The following is a 16,281-nucleotide window of genomic DNA, read 5'->3' on the forward strand; positions in this document are numbered from 1 at the left end:
CCATCCCTGAATCAGAGACAGCATCTGAAGACTGTGGAGAAAGAGTGCAGAGGCACAAAACAGTCACGTTTGGTTCAAGAGTGGCTTAATGGCAGGAATGCAACACTTGCAGGCCATTTCCTGGATACCTGTGTGTGTGTGGCTCTAGAAGTACCAACTCATACTTTGTATGAGTTGATTCATACTTCAGTAAATTATTAAATTGGGTTTGTTTTACAGGCCTTTTAAGGGTGACGTTATTGCTTGTGCACCTCTTTCTGTCACAGTTCTTTCCATTCATATGTTTGCATGCAGCACGCTGTGAACTGTCAGTGGCTTATCCTCTTTATTGTCAATTTTAAAAATTCTGATTAAGTTTCAAATTGATCACACTGTGTGTGATTAATCTTATTTTTTTATATTAACTAGAAATAATATAAATAAAGACACTTTTTGGCAGAAATAAACTGTTCTACTTCATTCAGATGTATTAATATCTTACTTAAAATGTCATAAATGAAGTCAGTTACGCCTCATAAACTCTGAAATATGGGCAACAACATCACCAAAATATGAGCTCAAAAGAGACAAAGACAAGCAGAAAAGCTGCACCTGTACCTGACCAGAAAGGCGAGAAGGAGGGAGGAACAAAGCTGCAGCCGCCAGGAGGAACTACAGAGAAACATAGCAAAAGATGGAGGAGGAAGTGGGGGAAGTGGGAGGTGGGTATGGGGAGCGGGAGGTTCAGTCCGTAGTGGGAGCAAAGAGAGAAAACATAAGCAAAGTAAACAGAAGTTTGACAGAAAGAGTGTGTGAGACGGCGGAGAGGAGAGGAGAAAGCAGAAAAGTTGTCAAAGTCAAAAATACAAGGAAAAAGAAAATACAGCTCAAGTGTTGTGTGAGAAATGGGCAAAACAGTGAAGCCATCAGACAAAACTGTCACTTTATGAGGCACATTTCATTCATTTCAGAATAGGTATTAAGCAGACACATCAGGGAGACCAATAATTTGACAGGGCTACATCAGTGGAACAAAAATAAAACATATCGAAAGATTCATGGATAGCTTTTACAAGAATATGAAATTATTAGGGATTGGGAGATCTTGATAATCTGTTGGCATCAACAATCCGTTCAGCTTCAATCTGGATGAGCAGAACCAAATGAATGTGGTCAAGATTGGTGGTTTGACTAGGACATGTCTAAAAACTCAGACAGGTCATTTCAGAAGGTACACTATAGCAAATACTAAAACAAAGCAACCTAGTAAATATACCTGTGTGAAGTAAAATCCCAGTATAAATCCAGATGCTCTGTGAAGCCCTCATTAATGTTAGAGAATATTAATGAACCAACATGTCTCACAGAGCTCTGTTCAAGTCATTAGCTTAAAACCAATCCCCATAGCTCCAATCACAAAAGCAGCCAAGAGGCCCATGGTGACTCTGGAGGGGCTGCAGAGATTCACAGCTCAGGTGAAAGAATGTGGGCTAACTAAGTTTGGAAAGAAGAAAGTTAATGTTGAAAACATTCAAATCAACACAGCAAATGTGTTGGAGAAGGTACTCAAGTCAGATGAAATCTAAAACAAAACATTTTGGCCTGCATGAAAATTATGATTTGTGCACCTCTCAATTTGATTATTAAATTAAATCAAGTCTCAAACCTGGTACTAGTATCATTCCAACATATTTAAAGAATTGATTTATTGGTTTGAAGATTTTCATCAAAGAAATACAACCAGAAAACCCTGTGGATAAGACATATTGTTTCCAGGCAGATATTTAATGATCATTACACAGCAAATCATTTTCTGGTCCCAGCATTAACACAAACAGACAATGACAAGCAAAAAGTCAGTCACAATTAAAACTTTTTGAAGGGGAATCCCCAACGACTTTTATTCATATCTTATAGTGTTTTTGTAGTTTTGAATCTTTGTGTATGTTTGCTCAGTCACACATTTTTCCCTCTTCATTGCTATGCAGCACCTTGTTTTGAGAGTCAACCCTTTTTTTATTATCATTTTGCTTTTGCATGACATCTATCGCTCCACAGAGGCTGTTTACCTGCCAGAGAATACAGTGCCCACACTACTGCGTCGACGGGGGTGGACGACTTAAGGCAATAATAATCCACCCCGCAAAGCACAGAGGCAGCCGTGGCTCTGTCAAGGTTTCATGAGAGAAGGTAGTGCTGTGAGTGGCAGCAGAACACAAAAGCACCTCTTACAGAGATGCTTTGAAGCTCCATGCGCTCTGAGACCGACTTTGCCAAAAGAAGCAAAGGGACAAGGATGCAGCAGAATTTTACATCCAAAAAGACACAAAGGCCCAACTCTGACTTTGTTTCAGCGCTCATCTGCTCGCCTTGGCTCCTGGTTGTTTACACATGCATCTCTCTTCAAGTTAAGACAGTTTACCTCCAGCTGGCTCCCGCTCATCTAAATTAGATCACATTTGCAAACTTTTCCCAGTTTTGTGAAAGGCGTTGTGGTCCCTCCGTTGGACCCAGGGTATTCCCCCAGGTGTATGTCAGCAGGCGGCTGTCACACTGTTTTTTTTCCCCGTTGCTGGAGCCAGCCCAAGTGAAATGTCATGTACTGTCAGTAAGATTGTGAAGCCATCTCGCAGCTAAGCAGAGTTCGGAGTGTGACGTTTTGGAGTAGCAGGCTCTTGGTGGTTGCCTAAGGCGCTTAGCCCTAACTGGGACCTCCCTGCCAAGACTGGTGAGCTGCTCAGGCTCCTTTTTATTTATCCGTCAGTAAGCTTCCCAATCCCTCCATTGTTTTTAGCTCAGTCCCTTATTTTCTATATTACCTTACTCCTATATGCATCTCATTCCCTTTTATTAATGAAGAAAATGGCAGCAGAAACAAAGGGATATTGAAACAATAGCAGTCTAAGACGAACCAGATCGATCACTTTTTTGGCAGAGATTATAATGTATAAATGTTGGATTAGTTTTGATGAAGTGAGAGATTGTAGAGGTACTAGCTTTTTGAAGCTAAGACATTATGTTCTGTTTTTTCCTTTTTAGGACGTATCAATAATTTGTAGTTTTACAAACTCTTCTGCCTCAATAATTTATAGGTCACAGTTGAACGTAATAAATTTTAGGAAACAAACAAAATAATCCCGAGGCCCAACTTGAAAGAGAAACTTTGAGAATCTCCAGAAACTTAAAAGCAATATTTATCAAGACCAATTTTGTTCTTAGGAGTGGTGTAGAATCAGTTTTCAGTGAAAACTCAGTGTCAGAACTGTGACGATGATGATGATGATGATAATAATAATAATAATAATAATAATAATAATAATAATAATAATAATAATAATAATAATAATAATAATAATAATAATAATAATAATAATAATAATAATAATAATAATAATGGAGGAACTGGGTTCCTGTCTAAGAAAGAAATTCAAATAATTTACTTTGCCAAAACTCAGTGTTTTCACTGAAATAGTTGCTAAAATAAAGTCTACTCAAAGAAACACTTAGTAGGGAGGATTAGCTAGAGTAAGGAGTCGTGGGAGCAAGCAAAGATAAACGTACATGGTTAAGGGGTTTGGTACGGTTCCAACTGCAACAATGCCAGTGAGTAAGGTAGCAATTAGATGCATATACTGTATATAAATGTAGAATATTGGCAAGAAACCCTCCTAAGGTCCCATTTTTTAAAATTACATTCTGAGTGGGTTACAAATCCTCAAAAAACACATTAACTGGGCTAAAGAGAAACAGTGCAACATTTTATAGACTAGCAGTCTGCCAAGTGGCACAAAATACTGAATTTAATCCAGAATACTGTATGAAGCATGGTGGCTGAGGCATCATGATATGTCAAACTTTCTATTCATTATTTTATATGCTGAAATTCCATGTATCTAGAGATGTAGTCCTGACTTACTGATTTGTTTCCTGATTTATTCCAGATCTTTCTGTTTTCTGTTCTCTTTACTTTCCCTGCTGTTTGAGTTTTTCTTTCTCCTATTGGCTTTGAGGTCTTTTTTGTGATGTTCTGTTCTGTTTTTGTATTGTTTTTCAGTTTCTGGTCTCTGTGTGTTTATCTTGTGTTCTGCCATTCATAGCATTCCTATCCGCTCTGTTGTCTGTTTTTCTCTTTTAGCTGCTCTCACTCTGGTTGCTCGATTGTCAACCCTCTGTGCTCCAGGTTTCTCTTCTCAGTTCTTGGATATCTTTGCTTCAAGTTTCCTTTTGGATTTTTTTTTAGACTTTGTCCCTTGGATTTCTTTAAGTTCTCTCTCAATTATTAAAACTTTCATTTTTTGCTTCCCTCCTTGTCTGTAATTGTGTCCTTCCAAACCCATCACTTGTGAAGTGGGATGTTTTTCACGCTAGTGTTTCAGGGCAATTTATCACATACCAAAGATGATGGGTCAGTTTGAATGCATCAAAAACTTGAAGAGGTCATGTTGCCTTACGTTGAAGAAGAAACAACCTTGAAATGATGTTTTGTTACAAGGCAATGAACCCACCACACCAGTAAGTGTGTAGCCTCATTATTTCAGACCAAAAAAAAGTCCCCAAATCTGAATACAAAACCAAACATGCTGTTTCTTAGACAAAACCAAGAAATCTAGAGTTATGGATGCAGAAATCTATATTTGCTCATAGTTTTCAGAAATTGATAAACTCTAAGCAACAATTGTATGGAGTACTTAGGAAGCTATTTTTTCATTTATACAGTAAATGTTTGACTTTTTATGATAAATGCATACACTACAATTTTTTTGAACATCCCAGAATTCACTTTTCTTCACTTTTTCCAAAGTAAGAACAAACTTGATATATTTTTTTTTTTTTCATTATTTGATTTGCAAAAGAATGTGCAGTGTTCCCAGTGCATTTCATCTGCTGAATGTTTTATAATTTGCCTGATCTGGTATAGCATTTTTCTACTCATATTGAACACTCAACGTGCTTCAACTTAGAATAACATTCACTCAACCAGACTCACAACATTCACTCAGCAAACTGCAGCTCAGTGGGCAACTTGGGGTTAAATGCCTTGCTTAAGGGAACAATGACATGACAGGTGAAATGAAATCAATAACTTTATAAATGGGAAGATAATTAAGTAAAATAAGAAAGGTTACCCAAGAGAATACATTTGAAATCTATTAAAGGGAAGTCATCATTGTAAGATTTAAATACTCTGGATCCAATCTGATCTTATCTTGCTAAAAAAAACAACTACTTTATAAATTTTAGTGTTTTACACATTGTGACAGATATTATCTCATCTTCCCAAGAATGAAAGATTGAAAAAAAAAAGTTAAGATTGTGGTTTGAGATGTGAGCAAACTGTTTCATAAAACAATTTCTTCTATCTATTCTACGTGATAACATAGAAAGAATGAAGCACAGGCTGTGTCTGTTATACACAGTTGGCAGGTAAGCAGCCTTCCAAGAAAAAAAAAGAACAAAAATCACCTTTTTCCTTTTTATCTGATCTCTTTTTTGTATAGCAAAAGCTACAAATGCTGGTCTTGGAAGCAGGTCAAAACAAAAGCTTTGCTTTGAATGTCTTTCAGATATAACCGGCTCAAGATATGATTTGAGCATGAAGTGTTTCCACCTATCAAGCAGAAAGTGTCACAGAAGGAGCCTGGATGTTTGTGAAGCAGACTCACCATTGCCAACCTTGGTAATGGCCTTAGGCATGTTTCCATTGGACAGTTCTCGGTAAGGAACCTGCAGAGTGGTGTCAAGGCTGCTGAATCCCTCTTTCAGTGAATGTTGTTTATAGTACTCCACCAAGTCCTGTGTGAGATAAGCACAAGAAAATACCTCAATGACAGGGGGGAAAAGTCTGGGTTATATTTGCACCAAAGTTTAGGTAGTAAGGAATACACTGCTGATTTTGATTTTGATCAAGATATTTTGATTTTGAAAATATCTTGATGTTGACTCATGATGATATATTTATATTTTTTATGTAAAATCTTATTACGGGCAGATGCTGCAAATATTTGCTAATCACATATCTTAGCTGCTCAAAACAACCCGGCCCATTAATGCTACGGAGTTCTGTGGGACCAAATTAAACAAAATCCATTCAAAGTCAAAACCGTTACCAGCACAGTCTTGAACAGGCGACTCTCAGCGATGTAAAAGCATCCATCCTTGGTCAGAATCTTAATGTGCTTGACTTTATCGTTGAACCTGTGGAGGGTGACAAGGACATAGACGGATAATCAACTATACATGCTTTTACCTCCGTTTGGTCTCTAAGGTGAACCATAAAGAGTGGCGGACTGAGAGATTAGTTGGTTGTCATGCAGGAAAGTATGTTTGCATAACAAACTGAATAGAAAAAAGTATATTTCTTTCTTTGGATAAATATGTAAAGTGTCGTAGGCCTCATCAATTTTACCCACTAATTATGTATTTAAAGCTACGTTCTTAATGTATTATTTAGAAACTGGTACTTTATTCATAAGATTTTATGCCACTTAGGAGATATTAGCAAAATTCTATGTCATAAACCAATTACCCAAAGAGCATATTCTGTGAATACATTTTTTTCCTCGCTGGATTACAAAGCAATTTCCTACAATTCAATTAATAATGTTTATTTATTTGGCACTCATCACCGCAGTATAGAATATGTTTTTATTATAATACATTTGTCACTACAAAAGAAAAAAAAAACAAATTAATGCAATTACTTAGTCACAGCCTTGTAAACAATCCAACATCCAGGAGCTGTAATGGAGTGTTGATCATGTGCTTTACAGCCGTGGGAAGATGCATACTGGTGTGTCTTCTGTTTCTCTTATTAGATTAAGGTCATGATAATCAAACTCTCACTTTTTCCCTTTTTTGTCTAAGAAGTAAAAGTGTTTTCCTAAGATTTAGAATAATGTTTCCTACATTCAAGCTAAATTAAATGGTTGATCATTTTGAACACAATCATGTTTTATTATATGTGAACAATCCAAGAACCAAGAACCAAGAGTTGCAACAGCTAATTGCTTCCTATATAGTGAACGATAATGTTCTTTTATGTCATTTGGTGCTGTATTTCCAGGTGTGTGTTTCTTTGCTTCATATGTGGCTCTGAAGTTCTGGTCCCAATGTCCCTACGATTCACAGACTGCACACACTAAGAAACAACTGAAGATGTTTTTTTTTTTTTAGACAGGCCTTTATGTATGTTTTGTTTTATTATTTTCGCTTTGTGATGTATGTCTGTGAAAAGTCCTATAGAAATATAATTTTATCTAATATGTATTATTTTTTTGCAAAACATCTTATACATTAAGACTTAAAAAAAAAAAGTCCAGGACTAAAACTACAATAATGTTCCAATTACATGCTCTATTAGTTTGATGTTTTACTTAGAACAAATAATGTTCACAGTTAAATATGTTAAAGGACTTCTTACTTACAGAGTTATGTAAAAAAAAAACAGAGCAGATATTGTAAATTATAACAAAAGCCATCTGAAAAACATACGAACAAGACTCTAAGTATACTGGCACACACAGTCAAACTGTGTTCACTTAAGGAAAGGGTGACAGCCTAAACCCAAACGTGTTTTAATTTGTTTTTTTACAGACAGGCATGTAAGATCTAGGGCAAAACATTAAAAGAGTTCCATCATGTCTGGTGTTTTCCTTGATACATTATAAATATGTTAAGGGTAATATATTATTTATACAGTATGTGTTGTAGTATAAAGAATAGAAACATAAGGTATGTTTTCTGAAGAGAGTCTGTCTTATAATCGCTGGAAACTACAGAAATATTGCATTTAACACAGAGATATGCTCATAGGCCAACCACTTGTGGTGTAGTTTGACATTAAACAGCTCTAGTTGATCGGTAAGAGCTTGCTGTGTAAAGCTCCATTATCTCAAACAGCCATCCTGATAATGATCTTAAGCACTGAGACGAGCAATTAGGATTGGACTGTTCAGAAACTGGCCCACTAGATCAAAGCAAGGAATGAGTAACTGCATGAGCTGACCAAAAAATAAATGGGCTGGAATGGTGTGTCACTGGCTAAATAGTCTTAACATCCAAACACTATTTCAGAGTGCTCTCTCCGTCGTTATAATCTCCCACAATTGTCATGCCAGGTCAGGAGGACTCGGTGGGCCTTTATTTCTTATAAAAGACTGTGCACGCTTTGATGTGGCTTGAAAGATGTTCACTAGTTAAAGAGACAAAGTTGCTTTTCAAAAGAGAGACAAGAAGCCACTTTGCTTCTAGATAAGGCAGCCTTTTATTGGGGCTTTGTGGGATTGTATGTGGTATCTACAATTCAAAGGTATTGTTAACCCTCTTTTGAAATGAATTTCTAAGAGTTGTAACAAAAGTGCATCAAGTGGTGCCATCAAAAGTTATCAAGTGTTCCTTATGTCTGAGACTCATAGCTGGATAATGCGTCCGATTCATTTCCACTTTTTCTCTAAGCTACATTTGCCCGAAATGCATGAACTAAGCCAACTTTGATAATGTATACACTAACCCAGAGTCTTATATGTTTACATGGAAACTGGAACAAAGTAGCTATATTACAAATGAACATCTTACTCCAGTATTTTGTGATTTTATGTGATAGACCAAGGCAATAATTGGGAACTGGAAGGCAACTTATTTTTAAACTCTTCAACATTACAATTTAAGACATATGGCATGCATGGGATTCAATTCTTTCTCGAGCCATCGCTCACTCTAACTGCAGATGAAAATATATCTGCAGAATGTGAAACCTTTGTGCATGTACAGATCAAAGAAAATGCCATGGCTCAATCAGATTTTATTATGAGTGTGCTTTAGAGCTGTGGTAAGTAAATTTCATAAAAATATGTATTTTGCACATTTGTTAAAAACATCACTGTTGAGGCAGTAAAACAAGAGACAAATAATCAGTGAAAAAAAATCAAGCTCCTTTGTCTTCTCCCAGCGGTCTTACTGCTATCTGCAGAAATATACGACGACAAATCAGAAACAACCACAGGAAGGAAGCAAAGGAGTTAGATATTTTTTATTGATTAACTGTCTCATGTTAAACTGTCACAACAAAGTGACAAGAAAAATAGAAACATTTTATGATTTTATGATTTTCTATAAAGTGCAATCTTTATAGAAAATCATAAAGCTCAAGTCAGTCTCTCTGTCTCTGTTGATGGAAAGTGTCGCCACAGTATAATGATACTATCAGAAAAAAAATACTGCTGTGAGAGTGCAGCACTATAAGAACAATATGTAGGACTTGTCAAAATATACAAGTAGATATTTTGACGGCATCTACATGAATGTAGATGTCATCCTATCTCTACATTCTCCTGGATGTGAGATAGTTCTAGGTGATCATCATTTAGCCTAACATAATGCCTCTGTCAGTTTGCCATTTTCTTGCTGTCCATTCCTTTTACATCTTTTCCCCTGCTTTCCACACAATGTAAAAGAAGACGACGATTCATCAGGTCAGATCACTGATGTTCCATTGCTTCATCCAGTTCTGACACTCGCCTGTCCATCAAAGACACTTTCAGCAAGGGAAAAAGCTCATCATGGATGTCTTTACTGGTCTACAGCCCAAAAAGAAAGCAGAGGCACACTGTGTGATCTACCACCTTTCTATTAAGGTCGGCGTAAAAGTCCACAGCAATTTAATGACTGTACAATGGCATCTGCGGGATCTCACCACCTTTGCTTCCAACACATCAATGAACAATGGGCAACAGCAGGGATCCTGTAGTGGTTCACTGAATCTTCCTTCTTGGACCTTATTTTGTAGGTAGAGCAGTCGTAAGACCTGCTGCTCTGTAATAGCTTTCATATGAGACGATAACAAATTGGGCTTTGTAAGCTTTTTTCATTTATCCACTGTTGCTGCTTCTAAATCCAAAAGGGCAGACTGACCCAGAATGGCAGGATAATAAGACCCCCTGGTAATTTTTGGTATTGGGGCGCATCTTACATTCAAATGAATCAGTAACCTGTAAGCATTAACATTCATATTTATTCAATGAAAGGCATTTTAGAAAGAAAAAAATGTGGTTTACTTTTATTGAGGTGGCAACTTCTTTAACTTATTCAGAAAAATGTTATGTAAGGATTGTACTCTTGCTAAGACTTTTGGTTTTAAGAATTTTCAAACAGTTGCATGTTTCATGATAATAGTTTTTTTTTTTCTTTTTTTGCATTGGAATCCATTTTTTAATGACGTCCAGGCAAACACTGATAAATGTCACAGGGAAACAGATGAAATTTGGGGATTTTGGGATGTTAATTTGCGCAGAAATGTGTATTGTACTATCTCTGTTTCACCCTCAATTTAACACCAACAACCCCGATAAACAGTCAGCTTTTTATGTCTCTGCACAAGATGTGAAGAATGCTCCACGGTCTCTCCAGATTTCTAGTGATTAATAAAGTTTCCAATCTAATTTAATTCAATCCAATAATTAGGATTTATGGAGATGAACTTCATAGGATGAATGCCATCTTGTGACTCACTTTATGCTGATGGCATATTCGTTGCAGTCTTTGCTCCGGTGTCGAACCAGATAAGTGCTGTTCCCTCTGTCGATGAGCTCCACCTCAGCCTGGTATCTCTCCATTAGCCCTGCAAACCTGAACAATCAATGAACAACTACTGCACTTACACCGCGGCCCATTCATGACACAACAATGAAAACAGTGAATAGCAATCAATAACATAGTGCAGAAATGAATTATGGTTATCATACACAATCTCTTTTTTCTTACCAAAGCTGGGAAGAATAATCGACAGGTTTTGGAACCTGGCGGAGAAAGGAATTGTGGTTATTTTGTGTTTTAATACGATCGATACAAAGGGTGGAGGTCATTAGAGGTAATGTGATATTCAAGCCACATCTGATGGCTAAAATTAGTCTTCTTCAGTGAAGAAAGGCAATTCTAAGTCCTACATCTCATTGCTCAGACATCGATAGCAGCCATTATCTACTGAATACATTGTAATCACACTAGATTTTGTTATTGATTTGGAAAAAAACAAACACTTACACGAGGGGAAGGCCTCACAGCATCACTTGGAAAGAAGCCAGTCTTGCTTGTCGCCAGAATTTTGCCCTGCAATGGCAGCAGGTTGTTAATTGCATTATATTTGTCTGGGTTAAGATGAACTTTCTCCCTCTTTTTTTCCTCCCCTTTTCGACCCTCCTCCCCCCACTCGGTTCAGTAAATCCTCAGCAATTAGCACACAACAAGCAGTGCATCTAATTTGCAGCCTGAGTTAATTATGGTTCCACTTTAAGTCTGCCGGCAGTTAGATTTGTACCGCATCAAAACAAGAGCCTCGTTTTAACACTAAATAATGGATCGTATTCTAGTCTTTTAATACCTAAATAGTGTGAGCGCAGGCTCACCCCAAAGACACGCAACTGCTTTTCAGGAAACCTGCCCAAAGCAATTGCAAGTTATATGTGCTCATCTGTAATTCTTTAAAACAACAGAAACTTTCCTCTGTATCAAATAAAACCTACTGCTAAAACGAACCTCTCTATTTCTAATGCAAATACAACACATATAAAAAGTAGACCTATTAAAGTGCCTTTTCCACCTTCAAAAATGTGTAACTCAACAGAAAAACAAGATGAAATATTTACACACCCTCGCTTAATTGAGGACGTTGCTGTGTTCAGAATTAACCACCACATTCAAACTCCTGTTGTCATCATCGTAAGTCTGGGCTTATGACCTATAATGGTAAAGCAGCCATCTTCCAAAAACATTTGGCAACTTGCAAAAAATGTGTTAAAGCTGCAATATGGAGTTCTGAGAAAACCATGGACTCCACAGCTGAGCCTGCCGAGAACATGAGATATCAACAGTTTTCCTGTATTGTTAGGTTGTTTTTGTGTCATTAGCAGAGCTGCAGCACACTGGTACATGGTGAACAGGGAATAGGTGGGAGTAGTTTTAAGTAATTTTATAAAGTGGTTAAAATAAAAAATAGCTAAATTAGGATCTGTGCTAATTCAACAGGGTGAGCAAACTTATGCCACCACCTATTTTAGCTAAATTTTAAAAGATTTTTGTTTGTTTTTCAGGTTAAAGGTTACTATAAAATGTGAAACAAAAGTTCTAAGATAAATTCTCCTTGTCATTTTTTTTGTTATAAATCAAACAAACCCAGCATTTTAACAGGAGCAAGGTAAATCTAAACTTAAATATCCACTTTAAGTTTAGGTTTAGCTTTTAACACAGCTTTAATCCACTAACATGTATCTCTTGTTTTCGAAAACAATGAGAACATCTGTCAGCATTAACCTAATAAAACGGGCTCACAAGTTCAAATCTGAGGTCAATTCGAAGTCCATTGAGCGAACATGAGAAGACAAGAAATGGTGGGGACACGTTAAGCTTCTCATTCAGCTTCCTGCCCTGTTTATGCTTTCCTCCTCACTCCTCTTTATTAGGGTATGAAATGCTTTTTGGAGCCATCCAAGCCCTGGCAGTAACTAAATTGGATAGCGAATCTTCACCCATCTCTATGATTCATTCTGTGTAATAACATTTCATCAAAGGTTTTTAAGAAAGCCCTTCTCTATTTGTTATGCTTTCGATAAGCGTATGATACAGATTAAACTTATTACTCTGTTGGCATAAACAGGCAGCAGCCAGAGGATCAAATGAAATTACAGTGATTGATTGTATTGTTCTGCCAGGGGGATGGGGGATAATTGCCTTCTGGGTAACAGGGGATATGAATTCTCAGTGTTCTGTAATTCCATCCTCTGGCGCCACCGGGGACGCTGAAGATTAAAGGCACCCTGTGGAGTTTTCATTGTAAACAAACAAGGTTCTGTTCAGATTCAGTGTTTTTTCCCCAAATCGTATTGTGTGCAACTATAAGACCTTTTATACTTGTTTATGTGAAACTGTTTAGAAAATCTATTGTTTTATCAATCTTTGTACACTTTTTGAGCTTATTGCCACTGATATAAAGCAGTTTGAATTTGTAAAAGCAAATGATCTTTAAATTATATGAATTCATTTTATGAAACACTGGCACAAGCCTGTGCACATGCATGTTTGCCAATCCCAGTGTTACCATACTGGACTGAAATATTCCATCAGCTGGAAATTATCACAATTTACGTACTTTTGTTTTTATGTATTTATTCATGGTTACTGTCCTTTTCGATGAGCGTTTATTGTTATATTGTAGTTTTGCACCTGCTCCCAAGACAAATTTCTCCCATCTTCCCTTTGGTATTCCTGAAGTGGCACTTCACTATGTGTTATGCTTAACTTCATATGTCACTGATCTCCTATTGAAAGGTCCTGGTATAAAAAACACTTAGCAGGGAAAGTGCTTGCACTAAAACACTGGGTTTCCCAGATTGAATTGTGTTTCAAAATCACAACAAAACTTCATATTGAACTAAATGGAGAACAAAATTAACTTTATTTATTACTCTATGTAAATCTAAGTGTAATTTCACATTAAACATTCTCAGCCACAGACTGTTTGAATTTGCTTTCCAATGCTGATTACAATCTTGTGGAGTTATTAGTTATGTGCAAGGCTTCAGCTGTTAAACATGCGGTTTAAATACTGCACCACTGTGTCATACAGCGAGTCATCATGAACTCACTCATTGCTGGATAAATTATTTATTATCTCCGAAGTTAAAAGTAGCCCCTGAGAATCATCCTTCTTTTAAAACAAGAAGGCATTTATATAGTTTCATTATTTCTATCTTAAGCCTCCCATGATCTTTTGGTTAGGGCAATGACACAGCTTTGCACAAACATGCCAAAGGCTAAGCAATCATCTTTGATTTTCAATGAGAATTTACGAAGAAAATGTTACTAGTTTCCAGTTTATGTGTCTTTGTCTTTACAGCTACAATTTTCTTGATTTTAATGACTGTTTATTTTCACCTGTGTGCAATTTATGACAAATGCTTTACACCCAGCTCAAGTCCAGACCTAAATCCGATTGAAAATCTGTGGCGAGGCTAAATTTAATTCATAAACATTTGTTTAGGAAAATGAAACATAATTCTCTGTGGTAATAAATCTGTCTGGGGACCATTCTAGAAAAACGCACGTCTACCACTGCTAACCTTTAGCTAGGCAGCTCTCGGTATCATTATGCAGGAGGCATATATGCAGAAATGTGTTTCACCACCTTATTGCTCCGATTATGCTCTTACAGCATGCACCGTTGCTGTGGTAGCACACAATGCAGTGCCATCAGTTCTAGGGCATGACATTCTGGTTGCTACTCAGCCAGCTTACAAGTCTCCTGGCACTCATGTCCTCGTCCTCCAACTTGTGCAGTGACACAACAGAGAGAATCATAGGGCATCAGAAATCGGGCTAACTGCCCACTCCCAGCCGGGCTGCTGGCAAAGGTTGCTCTGATTGGAGCAGCACCAGAAGGAGAATGAGGCTTTGATGTCACCATAAAACAGAGCTGGAAGCAGTGAGCTAGGGTGCCAACAGACCACAGATAACACTATCTTTTCAAAAATAGAAAAGGTCAAAGACCCTGAACTGCTGGCTGACGTCGTGAGAGGTTTGCACAATTTGCCGGAACACAAAGTGGCAAATAAGCAGTAAAACATCCTGGGGTGGGCAAAAGGGTCTGTAGCTTCATCGTTTCTTTGTGTCACCTAATTAATCAACTGAAACCCCTAATTGGTTAGATCATCTGATGGCTCTGATTCAATCTAAGCAGAGACAGAAAGGACAGATATCCCATCTGTAAGGTGGCTGGAGTCCAGTGGAGTTCATGTGATAGTTCTGACGGTAGCTGACCTCATAAGGCAGCACAGAGAGTCTGATGAACAACCACAACTGAATCAGCAATTCATCAGGAAGAAAGCTGCCAGAAAGATAAACCATTGCTGTTGGTACGTTGATATCTTGCTTGTAGCCTTCCGACTTTGCTTGTCACAAAGTGGAACGATGGACTTAAAATGCAAAACATATTTAAACCAGTGTTGGTGGAAAGATTTTTCATGTGTCTTACCGCTCAAATGAGTCTGAACATATTATTTTTTCATAGTCACAGATGTGGACATAAAACAGGAATGAGTAGACTGTGACACACACCTGCCACCAGGAGCTGTGCAGGTCAGCAAACATCAACTCAATTACATCCCCTGCCTGAATGCTTAGTGGGGGCCCACACAGGGGACTGGGGATGCCGCTGTAGTCTCTGATTACAATCATCCTCGGTAAACCTGGCAGACAGGGAACACAAACAGTCAAATTCCACTTTCTCTGCTTTTAGTTCAGAATATTGTGAATGCAAAGTAGAGGAATGCTACAATGTGTAATAAAGGCTACTTTTATGTACAAAATCAGAAAAAATCCACTTAAATAATGTGAGTAAGTTGGTACAGATTATAAAGAGAATTACTAAAATAAAATAAAAAATATATTGAAAAACATAATGAAAAGATAAATTACAAAATATGTCAAATTATGAAATCCTCGCAATTCAGAAGTCATGAAAATTAAAAAATTCTAAAACATTTGTATGATTTTTAGATCAGGATGCGATGTGTTTGTTTATTTAAATTTCTCAGTCAACTTTGTGTTGCTCAGCAGGTTCTACTAAAGTGATTTTTTGGTCTCTAAAGATTTCCAACTAATCAGGCCATGGGGAGAAACGGCAGCCTGCCAGTGCTTTGTCCCCTTTGTCAAGATACCCAGTATCTGAGGAGTTTAGGGAGCAAACACGTGCTCGAATAGCAAAATCTGTGAACATTTGAAACCTCTTATAAATCACTTATAACCACCTGTTTCAGTAGTTATACTGATTAAATGCAGTGTCTGTTTTACTGGACTTTAAATGTGGGTTTTGATGAACCATCAGACTGACACTGATCTGAAAATGGCTATTTTTAAATGACTTGGATCTGTATCTGGACCAAAACTAAAATCCTAGTCAGGACATCCCTCAAATTCTTCAACATTTTGATACAAAACTCGATTTGTTTGTTTAAAACAAAAAATGTGTTGATGGAAGACAAAATGTAACTGACTGTGCCTATTGATACTCAGCAGAACAAAGATAACATATCAAAAGCTATTGAGATTATCATTTAGTAAATCCTTTCTATTCTTCCTCCAGCACAAATTATTCCATTGCTTTTAACTGATTGGGTTCATTCTCAACTCCTTCCCAGGTTTTTCTAAGATCTAAAGCACTTAAAAGGTTCCACCCTAAAAACACCAATTTACCATCACAGGAAATCCATCTCTTTGAATCCTGAAATGTGGCGCACCAATCTTTCCTCTGCCCGG

General features: G+C 37.2%; 1 protein-coding gene across 2 annotated transcripts in view; it reads right to left on the bottom strand.

Annotated features, from left to right (window-relative positions):
* Positions 1-16,281, bottom strand: part of LOC129378088 (guanine nucleotide exchange factor VAV3-like) — a 52,456-nt gene that overhangs the window by 5,154 nt on the left and 31,021 nt on the right. The window contains exons 20-25 of one of the 2 annotated variants that reach the window (XM_055058373.1): positions 15,082-15,212; positions 11,017-11,082; positions 10,738-10,772; positions 10,486-10,602; positions 6,087-6,174; positions 5,643-5,772 (exon numbers count right to left, since the gene is read on the bottom strand). In XM_055058373.1, coding sequence (XP_054914348.1) covers positions 5,643-5,772; positions 6,087-6,174; positions 10,486-10,602; positions 10,738-10,772; positions 11,017-11,082; positions 15,082-15,212 — 567 coding nt within the window. Of the gene's footprint in view, positions 1-5,642; positions 5,773-6,086; positions 6,175-10,485; positions 10,603-10,737; positions 10,773-11,016; positions 11,083-15,081; positions 15,213-16,281 lie in introns of those variants that run through there. The other variant, XR_008608025.1, reaches the window with a different exon arrangement.

This window comes from Poeciliopsis prolifica, unplaced genomic scaffold (assembly GCF_027474105.1).
Source record: "Poeciliopsis prolifica strain line A6 unplaced genomic scaffold, Auburn_PproV2 SCAFFOLD050, whole genome shotgun sequence".
Lineage (NCBI taxonomy): Eukaryota > Metazoa > Chordata > Actinopteri > Cyprinodontiformes > Poeciliidae > Poeciliopsis > Poeciliopsis prolifica.